This window comes from Beta vulgaris, chromosome 4, assembly GCF_026745355.1.
Source record: "Beta vulgaris subsp. vulgaris cultivar EL10 chromosome 4, EL10.2, whole genome shotgun sequence".
In the NCBI taxonomy this organism is placed as follows: Eukaryota; Viridiplantae; Streptophyta; class Magnoliopsida; order Caryophyllales; family Amaranthaceae; genus Beta; species Beta vulgaris.
In genome coordinates this window covers 37133771-37153383 of record NC_079205.1, presented here as the reverse complement: position 1 = coordinate 37153383, position 19613 = coordinate 37133771, and the positions used below count along the sequence as shown (strand labels likewise).

General features: G+C 36.6%; 2 protein-coding genes across 2 annotated transcripts; both read left to right on the top strand.

Moving 5' to 3' along the window:
- The first annotated feature begins 666 nt into the window (after positions 1-666).
- Positions 667-7447, top strand: LOC104907414 (uncharacterized). Its single transcript, XM_010696340.3, has 3 exons — positions 667-825; positions 1364-1568; positions 6657-7447. Exons 2-3 carry the CDS (start codon positions 1372-1374, stop codon positions 7093-7095), a joined length of 636 nt encoding a protein of 211 aa, XP_010694642.2. The 5' UTR covers positions 667-825; positions 1364-1371; the 3' UTR covers positions 7096-7447.
- Positions 7448-9534: 2087 nt separating this feature from the next.
- LOC104907415 (hypothetical protein) lies at positions 9535-16177 on the top strand. The gene is made up of 3 exons (XM_010696341.4): positions 9535-9827; positions 12265-14630; positions 14728-16177. The coding sequence occupies exons 2-3, from the start codon at positions 12283-12285 to the stop codon at positions 15815-15817; spliced, it is 3438 nt and encodes a 1145-aa protein (XP_010694643.2). The 5' UTR covers positions 9535-9827; positions 12265-12282; the 3' UTR covers positions 15818-16177.
- The last annotated feature ends 3436 nt before the right edge of the window (positions 16178-19613 follow it).

Genomic DNA, 19613 nt, shown 5'->3' with positions numbered 1-19613 from the left:
AAATGATATAGTGTATGTTAAAATGATATAGTGTACCTATTTTTGATATAGTGTATCTATTTTTGATATAATGTATGTTTCTGTAATGCGTTTAAGTAAATATTTTCCTATAGGATATAGTGTACCTAGTTATGATATAGTGTTCCTATAGGATATAGTGTACCTAGTTATGATATAGTGTACCTCTGTATGATATAATGTACGTAGTTACGATATAGTGTATCTATTTTTGATATAGTGTACCTATGTATCATATAGTGTATCTATTTTTGATATAGTGTATCTATTTTTGATATAATATATAAGTGAATACTTCTTAACCGGTCACGTGCCTGGGCCTGGTCCACACTATTTTTAGTGTGAACCAGATCCATGCAAGACGGATTGTAAGATATTATAGCTCATTATCGGAGTTACTATTAAAGAATAACTTAAAAAAAATTGTTGCAATATTTTTGAAGAGAGGAAGTGCTATTGTTTTTTTTTTATCCATATGAGCCACGAAGGCAGTACAAAGTACAAAGAAAGGGAAGGGGGATTCAAACCTGTGATATATTGTTCACAACACTTCAATCTTAACCACTATGCCAAGACATCCTTGGTAAGGGAAGTGCTATTGTATAATAGAGAATTAAAAATTCATGACATTGAATGATTGAAATGACAATATTATCCCTATTGGAGTCTTTTGTGGACTCAAAAGTGTTGGTTGCCTAGAGTTTCTCCAACTCCATTGCACCACCGAGGCACTGTGACACCATCTCTTCGTCTTTCTTCTCACGGCAACCAGCATCATCTTTTTTCTGTTCTTCTCCCTTCTTTGAGGTAATACTGCATTATTAGTGGTTTACTTTCTAGCTAACTACTATATTTGAGAATTTGATATTCTAGTTATATCAATTGTTTGTTTAATCGCCCTTTTTATCTCATTATCCAATTTGATTATTTGACAATTACTGACTTTACTGTTCTTCCCTCGAGAAAAATTGCGTGGAATGATCAGTAGTTGTAAACAAATTTAGCCATCATATATTAATTTTTCCGGGTTAGGGCTTTCAAATTTCTAGGAATATTATCTTTTTATCTGATTGTGTCGGTTATTAACAGTAATTAGATGGAAATTCTCTTTATTACTACTTGATAAATTGGCAACATGTCATTCTATTCATTGTTTTATTTAGCCTTTTTTGTTTTCAGATTATTTAGTAGGTTTTAGATATATATGAGAATTATTAGACAAAGGAGGATGTGATTCTTCAAGGAGCTTTAGTTTTTATTTTTGTTTTTTTCATTGTTTTGGGGTTAATTTTTGTTATGGTGCATCTTAAATGTAAAGACTGATTTGTGATATTTGACGTTGTAGTGGAGGAAATGGCGTTCAGGTCAAAGGAAACAATGAAAAAGATTCTGAAGAAAGTTGGAGAAGATAATATTACAAGGGGTGTAAAAGAGGGTTTAACGAAGTATATACCGAATAATAAGGTTGTAATGGGTCGTGCTAAGCGAGGACTTTTTGCTGGTCGCCATATTCAGTACGGGAACCAAGTTAGTGAAGATGGAGGAAATAAGTACGTTTTTTGAACTATATCCCCACTCCTCAAATTTCTATGTGTTGGACATTGCTTGGATATCTTTCTTTTTGCATGTTTTATGCTATGCTGCATGTTACCCTCATTTAGCTACTATTGTTGGATGTATATATTTGGCTGAAATGTTAACTCTATCATTTGGCCAAATATTTCGCACTTCGTTCATCCAAATGGAAGTGTGAAGTGTCCTTTCTCATGTCACTATGTTGAGTATTGCACTTGGGTGCTTGAAGTAAAATGAAGAGTCGGAGCAATGTGTACCATATGCTTAGGGTCTTCTTGTTATTGGTTTGAATCTTATAGATGCTCTGAGTAGTAATTGCCATGTGGATGACTTATCAGAAGTTGCATCAACTAAATAAACTGAAATGTTGTGCAGCATTTCTTAGCCTTATGTCATCTTTGACTTAAATGTGGTAGATATCCGGAATCAATAGATGCTCTAAATACCATGTGGATGACTAATCAGGAATTGAATTAACTAAACGAATTGAAAATTTGTGCACTATGTCTTAGACATATTGTCTTTGACTTAAATGTGGTAGCTATGTATTCTGACCCTATTGTGATTTTTGGTTATTTGGGAGGGGTATGTGCTAAGTAGCAATAGGAAAGAGAAAAGCAACAAAACTTACACAATTAGTTGTTGCTTGTTATGATGTTTTCTCATATACTTAGTTCATTCTCAATCTACTTGATGTTCTCCTTGGAACATTAACTTAGTATCACTCACTAGAGCTATGCCTATACTTAATCAATGAGAATGCAAGCATGCATGAGGTTATTCGGTTATTCCCATCTCTTGCAATTCTGAATAGTCTGTTTCAGTTAATCTTTTGATTGGGAAAATATTTACTAGGTAAATTGCTCAATGTAATATCCCAACTTTGTTTATTTATTACCTCTAGCCAAAAAATTTATTTACTGATCCCTTTTTTGACCTGAAAGTGGTGTCATGATTTTCACACAACAACTGCCTTGTATATTTTAGAACTATTAGGCCAAGTCAAAGGTTTGTCTTGTGCTGTTTCTGCACAGGCTCCAGCAGACCATTTTTCTATTGTGCTTTAGTCTCCTTCAGAAGAAAGGTGGGTGAAGATTTGTTGGGAATCACACACACAGACACACACATATGCAAAAGGATTACAAAAGATAGATTAGAAAGACACCAAGGGAGTGCCTCCCCTTCACAAAATAGTGGCCTAACTGCTAATGACAAAAAGCTCAAGTCTTTGAGCTATGAATCACATATATTAACCGACAAGCTAATTCCTCATCTGGGTTTGATAGTCAGTGGTATAGTTGTATTATTTTTAAGAATCCCGGTGAGGGTCTTGTATTTCAAGAATAGTTTCTTAGTTAAATTATCCACTCTTTCTCTGGATGAATTTTGGCTACAGGAATATCTTAGAATATGTGGCAGAATTTTGTTGTAAAGGAAATTTTTGATACGAAAATAATGGTCTGATTATATAACTTTGTCAATGTACTTGACTAAATTAATGGTCGTTTTGTCTCCCAATTGACTTATCCTTCCTTTTTGCAGGCTTCTCTAGAGTCATAAATAATTTTAAGGGCCTTTATATATGAGAAGTTTGTCTTTGAGAAGCACGGATTTCGTGTATGATGAAAGAAAGGGTGTAATAGATTATGAATTTATGATTTAATTTATAAATGGTGCAAAGGTATCAATTAAAGTGATAGGAGCACCTATAGACCGAATCATTGAGGAGGGTGTTGTTTCAACTTTTAAGGATGCTCCAGCCAACTTGCCTATACAATTAAGTAATGGCCAACCCAAGAGCTCTTTTGTAGCTCCAAACAGTCATGTTAGATACTCCATCTGACTATCTAGCACGGCTATTTGAGGTCTAAACTAGAAAGGAATGGGAGATTTAAACAATTTTTAAGCATCAGGATACATTTTGGAAGTCAATTTTTCATTTTTTTATAAAGAAGGATGTCTTATATAGCTAAACATGATAGGAATTTCATATTAGGCATCTGTTACAGACTTACAGTGCCACTTAGGCTCCGTTTGGTTGGATGTAAAACATTTTCAATGTAAAATGATTTTTCATGTAAAACATTTTACAATGGAAAATTCAAATGCAAAGCTAATTTTCCTTTGTTTGGTTCAATGTAAAAAAAGTTATGGAAAAGAGAAAATTGGAAGGGGAAGGGAGAGGATGGATAAGAGGATAGTAAAAGATTGCTAAGGAAGAGGGAGGAAAATATGTTTTCCCTTCTTTTTGAAAGGAAAATGATTTTCACCTAAAACTCCCTTGATGGAAATCTTGTTTTACACCCCTTATCAAACCAAACAACGGAAAATGAAATGAAAAGGAAAATTCATTTTTATGGAAAATATTTTACACCCTACCAAACGGAGCCTTAGCCACACAGAAAGGATTGGATTTCATGTGCCTAATAAAATTCTTTATGGGTATGACATTGTGGTTCCCTTTGGAGCATCCACTAATTTGGAATGTAATTTTAAAAGCCACATTTTGACCTGGATGTTTTTGGCTACCCCTAATGACCAATGAATGGCATCAATATCTAGTATGGATGTCAGTGCTTCCGGAGGAATTTACTTGGTTTGAGAAGATAAAGAAAGACACATCTTTGGAGGTTGGTATAATTAGTAAACGCACTCCAAGATTGAATTCTCCCCTTGAGATAAAAAACACCCAATCATCTTTCCCTCTTGCCACAATGCCAATAAATGTTGGTTGCATCATACTCATCCTTTATACTCTTTAGTACTAGTGAAAGCTCTGTAGGTCATTATCTGTTTGATGGAGAGATACTATCCTAGTGACAAGATTGTTATGGCTCTAGACATTTAGACAATATTTGGTTGGGCAGGGAATGTTCTCCTGGAAAAATAGTTTTCACTTTTTCCTTGTTTGGTTTGTAAAAAGTGGAAAATAGTTTTTTTAATGGGGGAATTTAGTTCTTCCGAGGGTAGAAGGCATGTTCCTCTTAAAGGAAGGGAAGCGACATTATCCTCCCTAGTCTCCACCTTTCTCTTTCTTCCATCCCAATTCCCATCTATCCTCCTTTTTTCAATTTAATTATTCAATTTCTCCAACCAAATGGAGTCTGAAGGAACAATTCTTGTCAAGAGTTAAATGAAATTGACATTAATCTTTTGTTGTTCACTCAGAATTCTTAGAAGGTTCCACTAGATTCATCTTATTTTTTTTATCAATAGTTGTATCAGAAAGCATCATTGATTGATCATTTTTGGAGATCTCTGCGCGTCTATATTGATAGTTTCTCTGCCTAGTTTCTCCTTTGGAAGTCGTATTTCTGCACCAATTAACCCACTAGAAACTGGATCGAGCAAAAAAATTTGACTGTTGGCTCACTTTTTATATCCTACTCCATCGACCATCATTATGAGATTTTTAACAAATGATGTTTCACTTGCATTAGCACACTCTCTCTCAGAAGCTGTCCTCTAGCTTCTACTTTTACTCACTGTCATGGTTCTGAATTTGTTTCACCCTCAGCCCAATTCTCTTTCATTTTCTGAATTAAACCGTAGAACTCGTCCTCTTGGTAACAGGTAGTTTGAAGCTTACTATGCCTCTCATTCGTCCAGAACACACTTTGACCCGTCGGGATCACTATCTTTTTTAATATCGCTTTCTTCACAGTTCTTTATTCTCAAATTACACTGCACATTTCTGGCCTTTCAATTTCTAATTCGCAATTATATTTTCTCATCAACATAAACATTGCCATATGAAATCACCATAAATTTTATTCTGGCATTATTTCAATCATTCCTGGAAACTTCCATAGGACAGCGTACTTTTAAATCTAATGGCCATTAGACCTATGACTGTTGCTTGACTTTAATGCTATGATAGTCATCACTGACGAGACACACCTCCAGCCCTTAGTTTGATTTCAAAAAATCTCCGTCTACTCGTAAGTGTATACTAAATGATCAAAGCACAAAGATTCATGTCTTAGCAATGCTTGCTCTACAAAACCTTTGAGAAAACAGTAGGGTATGTATACTGCAACATTGTAATGACCAGATTATTCTTTTGATTGTGATTTGTGCTAATGTGTTTTTTTTATAGTAGGGTACAACTGTCATGCTTTTGATTCCTGTAATCTTAATGACTCAAATGAAGTCCGAACACCAAATTTCTAGAATTGTGATGTTCCTTGAGTTGGAAATTTATACTAAATGAAAGGTTAACCCAAGGTTTAGGAAATCTAGGACGTTGCTGGGCCATAGGCCCTGTTTGGCAAATAGAGTTTAGAGTTTAGCTGTTAGAGTTTAGAGTTTGCTGTTAGAGCTTTAAACTTTTTGTTCAGTAGATTTGACTGCTGATTTGAGAACTTTCTTTTGTAAATGTGTTTGGTAACAATTAAATGATTGCTAAAAGCTTATTGACATTTGTTTTTGTGTGAAATGACATTTATAGATATTTTAATACATATGTATAATATTATTATGAAAGGCAAAGAAGTCATTGAATATATTTTTACCTAATCCTCTAAAGAAAAAGCTCCTATTTGGAGCTTTTTCATTTTGAGAGTTTTTATTCCAAAACTCTATATAAAACTCTATTTTTACCAAACCAAAACTCTGAAAACTCTATTTTTGCTCTAAAACTCTAATTGCCAAACACCCCCGTAATCTTTTGACTCAGTTAAGGTTTACTAGATTCCAGAATCTTTTACTCTCTGATGATGTAGACAATCTACATACGCTACCTAAGTAAAATTATTGGTTCCCTTTAAGACAACTCGGTAACTTTGTACTGTGCTTTAGTTAATTTCTTGTTTTATCCAGTAATGAGTATACATAATTATACTTGGATCGAGGCTGAGAAATATATATTGTTCTGGTTTGGCAACTTCTCAATCGCTCAATTACGCCAACATGTTTTATGTTGCGGTTGCTGAATGCATGTTAATTGTCATTTCAAGACATGTAGAATCTTAGTTTACAGGATTCTTTTTTTGTGGTTTAACTTGTGCAGAGCACAATCTAACAGCACAGTTACTAATAATCTTGTCTTTTGGGACTAATAGGACACGGAGAACTTGGAAGCCTAATGTGCAAGAGAAACGACTCTTCAGCTATGTTCTGGACCGCCACATTCGTGTCCATGTGACAACACATGCCCTACGTTGCATTGACAAGGCTGGTGGGATTGATGAGTATCTATTGAAGACACCATATCATAAAATGGACACAGAGATGGGCCTTCTGTGGAAAGCCAAAATTGAGAAGATGTACAAAGACCTTGGGAAAATGGAGGTATCCTTCTTCTCACCGGAAGATGAAGCAAAATTTGAGCAAAGTTTTAAGGAAATGAAACTAGATGAAAAGACTGCTCGAAGAGAATTTAGAAGACGGTTGTATGGTTTGTCAGCAAAGTCTGAGGGAACAATAGATCCCCAGGGTGGTGAGTCAGATGATGGAAGCTCACATTCAGATCTTGAGATTGGACTTTGTTGCCACTTTTGAGCTTTTGAATTATCTTTCGATGATATAAACAAATTTTGCATAGTTACTCCTGTGGCTGTAATATTTGACATTAATTTTTCTTTTTTACAGTTTCATATCATGTAGGCTAATTTCATAAGGAGACATGGTATGACATATATATGGGGTGCTGAGAATTTTGATGACTTCAGCTGAACACAATTGTAGGGGTAGTTTGTTCTCTGTTATGGGATTTTAGGTTCTGATCTGCTTTTGCTTTTTGTTTATGATTTACATGACATGTACAAGCTGTATTCGATGTCCCTACATCTTTGGCTAGAAGAATTACTAAACTGTTATTGTTTAATAAAAGATTAATCCTTTTCTTTTTGCATAGGTAAGTGCCCACATGTCAAAATGAGATGCTACTTTATTTACTTTGCAGTAGCTTCATCGGAGTATTGTTATTGTATGGAGTATGAGATTGTAGTTATTTGACTATTTGAGTAATTTCTTATTTTCTACTCTACTGTGCTTGTATTTGATCTTGATCAAAATCAAAACTTGATGATGGTTGATGGTTTATAGTATTTATTCCAGAATTCGCTGAATCTGGACACATTCGTTATATACGAACAAGGACACACCTGGTAAACATGCAAAATTGCAGGAAAATCCACCAAAAGTTGGTGCCTTTGAATCAAATTCCCCTACTTTTTTGGCAAATCAATGCTTTCTTAGATGTAATTACCGCGTCCACTGAGGGACGATATTTAACTCTATTCATTTACATATTCACCTTTCTCTTTCATACTCCCTCTGCTTTTTTTTTTATTTGCTGCATTTTTCAAAAAGGGTTGTTCTTTTTTATTTGCTACATTTCCTTATTAGGAGGCTTGGCCCACCAAAAAATAATAGTATTATATTTGTTTCTCCTCCTTTTCCACCAAAAAGTACCACTTTTTCCCCTTTTCCCACCCTATTTAATGCTAAAAGGGTCAAAAAATACACTAAAAAAGAATGAAAATGACATCTCATAATTTATTGGCTAAACACAAATGTAGCAAATAAAAAAAACCGGAGGGAGTATATTACTTTCCAATACACTTTCTCTATATATAATTGGAGTTATGACATCATGTGGGACCTATAAAAACTACAAGTAGTTGTAGTTTTCCAATGGGAGAAGTTGTAGCTTAGGAATGTTGTAGTTTGGAAATATGATGTGGCATACAAAGCTACAACTACTTGTAGCTTGCCATTGTGGGTGCTCTAAGGCTTTATTCTACTCAACATGATGAATTTGACTTATGTTTGTTGAATTTAAATTATTCTTTGTTACACTTAACTTAATTTTGCTCAACTTAACCTTTTTTTTTTTGTTAAAACTTATTTTTGTTGAACTTATTTTTGTTAAATATAATTTTTTTATGTCTTTTCAATTATTGAACTTATTTTTGCTGAACTTAAATTAATGTTATTCAACTTATTTTTGCTGAAACTTATCTAACAAGTTGAGGACTTGACGGAAAAAAAAGCATAAATGGGCACCTCAGACCATCAACATTCATTAATATCCCCATAACTTCTCTCTCTTCATCTCATTCGTTCACATCACTTTCCACTAACTTTATCACCTACCCTTCTCATTTCACAATTCCACACCTTCATTCATTAACCTCCCCATTTACTTTCTGTCTCCTACTTTTCCATACCCCACCTCCTTTTCTATCTCCTACTTTCCATACCCTACCCATAATTTGTCTTCCACGTGGCAACGCACCATCGGCCACCATTATTGGATGGTTTCCTATTTATTGGTGTTCCCCATTTTTTTCATTATGAATAACATATCTCTATTGGTGGGAAAGTTCATATTTTTAGTTTTTTACAAATGGGGAACCCCAATGTAGGTGCTCTCAAACTCACTTTTTTCTCATATATGCTCTCTAATGAAACATTGATGTCCTTAGTGATCGAAATTGTCGACAAAATTAATCACACATACATATGATTTTCTACATCTAAAACGACTGGAATTTCACACGAAATTATACTATCCTGTATATAGTTTCTTATATTTAGAATGCTTATTATCAAAATTATGCCAATTTAAAGATCTAGAATCAAATCATTACAATAATCCGATCCAAATGACTTGATTGTCACCTAGAAAGGAAAACATCCTTTAATCCTTAGCTAGAGGTTTACATTTGTTCGATGGAGAACTGAATACTGGAGTCGCCATGCTACTATGCGTGACTCTATTAAATTCTACCCCCTGGATCTGAATCATATCTAAATTTTAACGTAGTGTAATTTATAATAATACCACTGAGGCACTGATCATAAATATTCATTTTAATTTATTATATTTAAATAGGAGCCATTATACAGACATTATTCATTTTACAGATTGCAAATCCAACTTCCTTATTTCAGGGTCAGCCTGTCCCTACTGAAAACCAGTCAACAAAACATTTTCAATTTTTCAATTTTTCAATTTTTCAATTTTCAAATCCCAAACTTTCTCTCTCCCCTCCCCCTTATTTTCTCTCTCCTCTTTTTGTCATTTTCCGACGCATAAACATTACAATAGCTTCTTTGTCTGAAAACCCAAAATTCCTTTCGTTTTACCTACTAAAACCCATTTTTTAATTTCATTGTTTCACCTCAAATCTATCATCCTCTCTTAATTTCTGCACCTTTCATGAAGATCTAATGGCGGAAGAACAACAAAGCTGAAACGATGCAACATCGCCTTTAAACTTCAGGTTCCCTGTTTCTTTATTTTTTGCTTTTTCTATTGATTCCGTTTTTCTATCTTTAGAATAAGAATTTATATTTGCTTTCTTGCTAATTGTTTTTCTTTTTCAATTGCTTTTTAGGTTTATTAATTGATTAAAAATGGAAATTATTTCGTCATATGGGTGTTAAACTTTGGGTCTGAATTTGGTGCGGAAATATTTTTTTTCCGTCATTGAATAAATTGATATATATTTTTTTCTTTCATTTGGTATTTTTTTGAACGAGTATGTGTATTATTTGAGGACCCAATATGAATAAAATTTGTGGGTCCACCATCGATTTTTTGGTAGGTGACCATTTCTCAGTAAAGTTTAGTTTACAGGAAGCTAAAAACAAAGAAAGTATTTGACATCAAATATATCTAATATAATCCCAGTGCCTTTATTTTGGTGTTATAACTCATACAGGAAGTAGTAGTTGTTAAGACAATGTGCAATAATTTAGATTCTGAATTAGAAATAAGCAAAAAAAAAAAAAAGAAGTTAAATTGGTTTAGAGGAAGGAAAATTATTAGTTTTGATGGGTCAAAAGTGCAAAGGGTTCAGCTTGGCAAACAGCTCACTGTTTTTAATCAAAATGCTGGTGGTTGATGGAACAAGTAGGTCTATATTGAAACAATTAGCTGTAACTTGTTATTGCAGAAGCCATAGTGTTGACAACGCCGCGACACAGGCCTTTATGATGGGGATTGGAGAAGTGATAGAGTATAGTACACCATTAAGATGAAAGTCGACTAATTGCCTATCGTTTGTAGCAAAAGGAACCAAGTTAAGCAATACATTTGATTTTGTCCAGTGTACTTGAAAGTTGAAAAGGTAACTTGATAATCTAAATGCAAGGTGAAACTTTAGTTGATTCTAGAATCTAGACTTGTGCATTTGATTTGGTCCTTTTGGTGGTATTGTTGTTGAGGATCAGAATTTGTTTTATTATGCTTCTGCAGATCCTTTATAATGTTGCTGCTACTAAGGACCAAATCGGACAGATAGTTTTAAGTTTCTAGCACACTGCTTCCCTTGTCAACAATCACTTGCTGCTGTTTATTTGATTTGCTTGGCGCTGGCTGCACAGCTGGTTGCTGCACATATATTCCCTTTATGCAGAACTAAAAGCTGTCGCTACTTAAAAATTCAACATATATGAGCTCCATGTTTACGTATGCCACCTTTATGCAATATGTTATATCTTATGCTGTGAGCCAGATCTTATGAGCCAAAAGTCGGAGACTAAGGTCCCTAAATATCAAAGCTACTAACTTTAAGCTGAAAAACAAGCCAACATCTTCGCTCAACAACCCCTGTAACAGTTTGATGAACTGTCCCTCCATAAAGCCTTTTAGTGCAACAGATGCGTTGCTCGGATACGCATGAGATTAGGAAAACAACATATGTGGTGGATATAGTATATCAAAATGAATTGCTTTCACATGCTGTTTTTGAGATAGCTGAATGTCTAAAGGGATGAAATTCTTTATATTATTGACGGAGGGGGGGTGGTGGTATGCAGGATTAGAGGGCTTGGTGGGTTGTGCGTCATTGGTCATGATGTGGTGGAGCTAGTTTGGCGCATGATAGGGCTAAGAGTGGCGGAAGCTTTCAATGGGCGGCGTACGTCCGAGGATGAAAGGAAACAACTTAAAATTTTATGTTTTTTGTGGAAGCTATATCTAAAAACCTAAAGCTCTTATACCATGCTAGATTCAGTGAAAATCCTGATTGGAGTCACTGCTATTGATCAATATTTATAGTGTACAACCTAATGATAGTCCTAATTGTATTAGGAAACCTATCAAAGATAACATATCTATCTACAAAATATATCCACAAAATATTCTATACTATCACTATCTGTATTCTTCTTAATGTCAATAGTTACATGAGCCTCTTTTAAGATGGCTATCATGCATTATCATGGGTTGCATGGATCATTATCATGCAAGATTGCTGGTATTGCTACTGAAGATAAGAGATTGTGTCTAATCTTTTGTCTTTAAGATGGTTGTCACTTTTTTTTGTTGTTTGCAAAGAAGAAACTTCAAGCTTCATGCAACTAGGGTCAATACATGAGCGAAAAATAAAGGGGACAAATGCTTCTAATGGGGATTCTTTGCCAGCCTGGTCCGCGACACACAACAAGGAATTTTACACATACTTGTCATGTCTCGAAATAGTAATGAGTCTTGGTGTTATAAGGTTGTTTAGAATTTAATTTTAATATAATATTCTGAATTGACAAGTTTGTGGAACAAATAAAGTCGATTAATACTACAATTATTTGGGAGCGGAGGGAGTATAATACAGCGAAATTTCGTATTATTAGCTCCATGCGAAACGTGGCTTAGCTTCGTAATTCTTAGTTGTGTTTTGGTGTGTACTAATTTATTTGATTTTTTCATGTTGTCAGTTTGTTGACTTGAGAGTGATGACGACTAAAGATGCTGCCCGATTCAAGAGAAATAATGATTCAAGTAAAGGGAAGTTGTTAAATGATGTTGAAAGTATCAGCAAGGCTCTCTATTTGGACAGAAGTCCGTCAAAAAGCTCCTCTTCTTCAGCTAAAACTGTGCCCGAATCCGTTGATAAAACTAATGTATTGATGCCCAATCCAATTTCAAAGCATAGCAGTGATGGGCAGTCAACTAAGGATAAAAAGTCATTTTGGAGTTGGAAACCTTTGAAGGCTTTTTCCCATGTCAGAAATCGAAGATTTAATTGTTGCTTCAGTCTTGAAGTCCACACAATAGAAGGGCTGCCCTCTAAATTCAATGACAGTAACATTTGTGTTCACTGGAAGAGGAGGGATGGAGAAGTAGTCACAAGACCAATCAAGGTGATTGAAGGAGTAGCTGAATTCGAGGAGAAACTAACTCATACTTGTTCAGTTTACGGCAGTAGGAGCGGCCCACACCATTCTGCCAAGTACGAAGCTAAGCATTTCTTGCTTTATGCCGCAGTTTATGGGAACCCAAAGCTTGATATAGGAAAACACCGTGTTGATCTCACAAGGTTGCTTCCACTTACGTTGGAGGAGTTGGAGGATGAGAAGAGTTCTGCAACATGGACAACAAGCTTTAAGCTATCAGGTGAGGCGAAAGGCGGTATCATGAATGTTAGTTTTGGATATTTGGTTTTAGGGGATGGTGCTGCTCCTAATAACAAGAATGTGCTTCAACTTTTGGACTCGAAGGCGACGACAAAGAGTTTTGCCAAATCTAATCAGGGTGATGGGAAGGGATTGATGCGACGTGCTGGAAGCCTTCCTGCAAATCTGAAGTCATCTACAACATCTCATTCTATGGATGATGTAAAAGTTCTCCACGAGGTTCCACCTATAAGAATGTCTGATTTATCTAGTTCTGTAAATACGCTGTATCAAAAGTTTGACCAGGAAAACTCAGACTCCTTGGTCGAGGATAAGTGTGAAATTGAAGTCCCTTCACACAATGGCAAGCCTCTAAAATCATCTCACTGCCCTCCAGATCCATATCAGGAAAGTATGTCGAATGATGAGAACTTGGAATTTTCATTTATAGAGAAGGGGACAGAATCTTTGGATGAGAAGTCGACATTGGTTGAGGATGGGACAAAGGTTGGTGGTGATCAAGAAGTATTGAGCTATGATCGTCCGGTATTTTGCAGTGATGCTGGAGTTTTTAGTCAAGAAGAAGCTGACTTCAAAAGAGATGAGGTTGCAATACATGATTGTGAGACTGCAGAAACAAATATGTGCACCAAAGAATCACTCTTAGAAGATCTGGAGTCAGTTTTGAGCAATGTTGCCGAGCTTGAGAAAGAAGGATTAGACACCCAAGAGGCCAAAAGTGATGAAGTTGCAATACATGATTGTGAGACTGCAGAAACAAATATGTGCACCAAAGAATCACTCTTAGAAGATCTGGAGTCAGTTTTGAGCAATGTTGCCGAGCTTGAGAAAGAAGGATTAGACACCCCAGAGGCCAAAAGTGAATCAAGTGATCAGGAAGACCAGAATGAGGATAAACCAAACATGATGATGCCTTCAGTTAGTTTGGATGACGTCGCAGACACTGTTGCTGATGAGTTTCTAAGCATGCTTGGTGCAGAAGATTCCTCCTTCTCCATTGATTCTGAAGCAGAGCCTGAGTCCCCTAGAGAGCGTCTTTTAAGAGAATTTGAGAAAGAAGCAGCGACTAGTGGTTGTTCGTTATTTGGTTTTGGTATTGATGAAGAGGATTTGGCAGATTATGACTATGATGCTCCCTCTATATCTGGGTGGGAGGAGTATTATGAGGATTCTGATTTCTTAGCAGTTGATCAGAATGAATATCCAAAGATTAGGGCTAAAGTGATGGAAGACTTGGAAACACAAGAACTTATGCAAGAATGGGGCTTGGACGATATGGCTTTTGAGAGCTCTCCACCAAATGCTAGAATTGGCTTTGGCAGTCCTATTGATCTCCCTCCGGAAAAACCTCAGCAGTTACCTTCTCTTGGAGAAGGTTTAGGTCCATTTACTCAAACGAAGACTGGAGGATTTTTGCGATCCATGAACCCTAACCTTTTCGCGGATGCCAAGAGTGGTGGAAGCCTAATCATGCAGGTCTCTAATCCAGTTGTGGTTCCTGCTGAGTTGGGATCTGGGGTAATGGATGTATTACAACACTTGGCTTCAGTAGGACTCGAAAAGTTGTCAATGCAAGCCAATAAGTTGATGCCTTTGGAAGATATCACAGGAAGAACCATGCAACAAATAGCTTGGGAAGCTGCACCTCGTTTAGAAGATTTTGAAAGGTTTAGGCTTCTATTGTTTCATTTGGCTTTAGCTGGTTTCTGTTATATAGCTTTCTTTTATTAACTATTTTGTTTCTCTGCCTCTCCGTGCTTTTAGTCAAAATCTACTTCAAGACAAGCCAGAAGATGGACACGTTACAGCTGCTGGAAAGAAACGAGCTAAAGAAGCTTTTTCTGGCCGAAAATCAAAGAAATACAGTTCAAGCTTTTCATCTGATGAGGTTGACTCAGAGTATGTATCTTTAGAAGATTTAGCACCATTGGCCATGGAGAAGATTGAAGCATTATCAATTGAGGGCTTGAGAGTACAGTCTGGCATGTCAGATGAGGAGGCTCATTCAAACATCAGTGCACAGTCTATTGGGGAATTCTCAGCCTTTGAAGGAAAATGTAGAATTTCCACTGGTTCTATGGGTTTGGAGGGGGCTGCAGGATTGCAGCTATTGGACCTTAAGGACTCTGGGATTGATGGCGATGATGGAATGATGGGTTTATCTTTAACATTGGATGAATGGATGAAGCTGGATTCTGGTGAAATTGACGAAGAAGAGCGACTAAGTGATAGGACCTCAAAGCTTCTAGCTGCCCATCATGCTAAAAGCACAGATTTGAATTTTCTGGGTAAGAAGGGAGAAAAGAAGCAGGGAAAAGGTTCTGGAAGGAGGTGTGGTTTGTTGGGCAACAATTTTACTGTTGCCTTGATGGTCCAACTTCGAGATCCTTTCAGAAACTATGAGCCAGTTGGCACACCGATGCTTGCTCTGATTCAAGTGGAAAGGGTTTTTATTCCTCCGAAACCAAAGATATACAGCACGGTTGCTGCGGCAATAGAAAACAGTGACGGAGATGATCTAGATTCCGTTGCTGAAGAGGAGAAGAAGCTGGAGCCCGAGGAAGAGAAAGCTCAGGAACAGGACTTAATACCGCAGTACAAAATAAGTGAGGTGCATATTTCAGGTATTAAAAGCGAGCCTGGTAAGAAAAAGCTGTGGGGTAGTGTTGCACAGCAGCAATCTGGTTCTCGTTGGTTGCTTGCAAATGGGATGGGCAAGGGGAAACAAAATCCATTTATGAAACCAAAGATCGCCGCCAAATCTTCTTTGCCATCCACAGTTACATCTCAGCCAGGTGATACCATGTGGAATATTTCTTCTCGGTTTCGTGGCAGTGGGTCCAAATGGAAATAATTAGCAAGTCTCAGTCGGCATATTGGAAACTCGAAAGTACTTTCAACAGGAGGCATGCCTTTTTTCACCTGTTTGGAAGAAGGATTTATATGAGATTTTGTGAAAAGATGAGGGAAATGCTTGTACCCTGGTATCATCTTTTACACAGTGGTAAGGCATATGTACATTATATTGCTGTAAAGCTATTTGATGGAAATAAAATTGAAAATTATGTGTGCAAAATTGTTCTTGATAGAAGTGATCATGGCACTTTTCCATGTTTGTGGGAATAGAAGGTTTTTTTTAGGTAGATTTGGACCCCTCCCATGTGTATAATCTAAATGCTATATATATTTCTTAGTTGAATTTTCTAAACATGTATCTCTCCTCTATGCTTCTATCGTTAATGTCATCAATGCCTCATGTGTATTGTGCAGGAAAACAGCCGAATAGGAAAAGCTATGGTTCATCCTAGCTTGTTTGAGATGTTGCGGTTATAGGTTAATTCTTGAAGTAAATATCGTTCTTATTAAAACGTCAAAAGCGAAGGATTTCCAATGTGATAGGACTGATATTTCCAATCTGGCCAAACAACTCTTGGGGTGTAGAGTCAAGTGTTGTCTCAGTGGAGACTTCACCCTCATTTGGGGCATGGTAGAGTCAAGTGTTGGCTGAGCCTTCAGATAGTGCAGGCTCTATAACATCCTTGTACTAAATTATAGATTAAAAAAAATGCTCTTGAGAAGCAACTGAGGGTGCTTTGGTTATTTCCCTGAAATGTAGAGAATTATTTGGAAAGTTGTTTTCACTAAATTAATAAAGATTGTCATTGAAATGTGAAATTAGGAATATATCAGATTTTAATTTGGTAGCTTCTCCTTATAGGTTTATATTAACAGTATCATCATAAAGTATTTAGTTTCAGCATATCTATTGTTTATCAAAGACGAGAAAAATGCTCTTAATTGGCTGGGTTAAGACTCCTAATCCTGAATTTAGCTACATCTTTGACACACTGATTTTAATTTGTATCTAAATGACACCTAACTTTTTGGTCTCCCCCCCCCCCCCCCCCCCCAAAAATAGTCAATACACTCAATCGGTGTCAAACAAACTGCCACTTACTAATTGTAATTTGTAAGTGCCTTTTCTTTGATGTTTATCTATAGAGTGGATCCAATTTCAATAGGGATTATACAAGTGGAAACATCTGGTAAAACGTGCGAATCATCATCTCGCTAAGCCCCTCTTCTATGAGATCAAGACCTGAGTTCTTATCTTACTCATACAACAAAATTTGGACAAGATACGAGCTCCTACCTTTTCTTCCCAAATTTTACTTCTAATTTTGCTTTTCTTTTTTACCTTGAGTTGCAACCATTCCTTTGATTGCCATGAATCAGTGTCTTTTTACAGTCGTTCTTGCTGTGTTGTTACTCATAGAATCGCCTTCCCCAAACCTTCTCCTCTGCTGAACCTCCGCATCAACCATCATTTAGAGGTGTGAGATTTAACAATCTCGCTGCTGTTGCCTCTGTACCACCTCGACACTTTAATGCACATCTCAATCATCATGTTCCAGCTCACCTTTTTCAATTACCTTTGAATAAGGGTCCATCCCATGTCCAGAAAGTAATCTCAAATCCAGAACCTGATCTTGGTATTATTAATGACCTATAGTCTCCTATTTACTAGGTAAACCTTTTGGAGATCCTATCCCCTCAATCCATAGATGGTGCACAAATTCGTATGGTGACAAAGGTGCGCATATGCACATGACTAATAAGCCAAATGTATATGAATAACAAGTCAAATGAACACATGTACATAGCTAACAAGCCAAATGAACATATATACATCTTTGTTAGTATATGTTCATTAATATTGGCTTTTATGTTCATAACATAGTGCTTAATGTTCATCGTGCACACCTTCTCACCAAACGAACTTGTGCCCCTACTAATTTGCACTATCTCCTTCTTAGTAGCCATTGGAAAACTTGTCTTGAATGAAGCCCGCTTGAAGGTTAGGTTACTTTCGTTGACACGAGTTGGGTGGGTTATTAACTGACAATTACGATAAGTTGTTTGTCTAGAATAATCGTCCATGATATGTGCAGAGGAATGATAAACCTATATTAGATATTGGATAGGCAATCCAATATCTAGGATAAAACGGTGATTTTAACAATCCAAAAAGTGAGAAAGAGATGTTCAGAAAAAGCAGGGTAATTATAATGAGGTGATAACCTAGGCACAACTATAACTTGGCAAAAGCTGGGTAATGAGGTGGCTTTCAGTTTTTGATTGCCTGCATTTTATATTTATATTTTGTTAACATGAAATAAGCAATGACATCATACACATAAATTAAGGGGGTGTTTAGTTGCTATGGGGTAAAGGGAATGGAATCAAGAAAGGCATACAAGGGCAAAGAAAATCAAATCCCTTAGATTTAGAGTGGTGTGTGCGTGGTTAGTATGATGTCAATCCTCTTTCTTCCTCTTCTTATCCTTCTCCCACCATAGCACCACCGCTCCTTCCTCTTTTACTGTTCCCCCGCCGCCTCCCCACCCCAGTAACGCCACCTCATCACCCCCTCCACTTCCCGTCGTCGCGTGTTCCCTGTTCCTCCCATGAGTCGTCGCGTGTTCCCCCTTCCTCCCCTGAGCCGTCACGTGTTCCCCCTCCCTCCCCTGAGCCATCGCGTTCACCTCCTCCCCTCCCATGCACCTCGCTGTCGGGTTCACCCCCTCCCCTGCACCGTCGTTTTCTCCCTCCCCTTCTCTACGGCGTCGGCGACTAGTTTCTGGTGGTAGGGTGTGTTGGGGTGGAGGTGTTGAGTTGTGGTGGTAGGGTGTGCAGGTGGTGGTGGTTGTGTGGTCAGATGTGGTTTAGTGGTTGGTTCAAGTGGTGGTTGGGTGGTCAAAGACATGGTCAATTATGAGTCAAAGAAAGGGTAAGTGAAACCTTTGGGGGGGGGGGGGGGGGAATGAAAGTAGATGACTTTGGGGGTAAGGAGAGGGTAAAGAGATTCATTGATTTGAGCAAACAAACAAGTAAGAGAATCAAGTTCCCTAATTCACTTATCCTTTCCACAACACCCCAACCAAACGCCCCCTAACATGACATTACCCATTAAACAAGTAATGCTGCTACGGCATGAAGACAATTAGAATGCAAAAATAAATTACGTAGAGTTCATAGCATGAAAAATTACATATTTGTTTAAATAACGAAAATAACAGATCTGTTCCAATGAAATTTAAGTTTTAATAAAATATACGAGCGTCTCTTCTTTCTGGGCTGATTTATCTTATCCTTTGATTAAAGCCCGAATAATCTCTTACTGGAAACTGGATGAGGCTTTGCCTAAATTAATCACAAAAAGTAAATATAATTAATATTTCTCCAATCTAATGATTTCAATAAGAGTAATTACGTATACCATTAAATTGACTGATATTAACAATAACTGAACTTAATGTTCAAATTTGCTTAAACCTTGTTAGGTTCATGCATAAATAAAGATCTTGGACGTAATCATGGCTACAAACATTATGTTATTGTGTTACTCAACAATTTACGTAAATTAAACCTAAATACTCAATAACTTAACCTCCACAACTCCACAACTATAATTTAGGCATACCTTTTAAGTGTCATGCATCTAACAATTAAATAACTATATTTTACGTGCTAACCATTATTATTTATAAATTATGGTTACTAAATGAAATAACCTATGTTACTAGCAAAAAAAGAGTTAAACCTAATTAGTAAAAAAAATTGTGATATTAACCTAATAAAGTAAACGT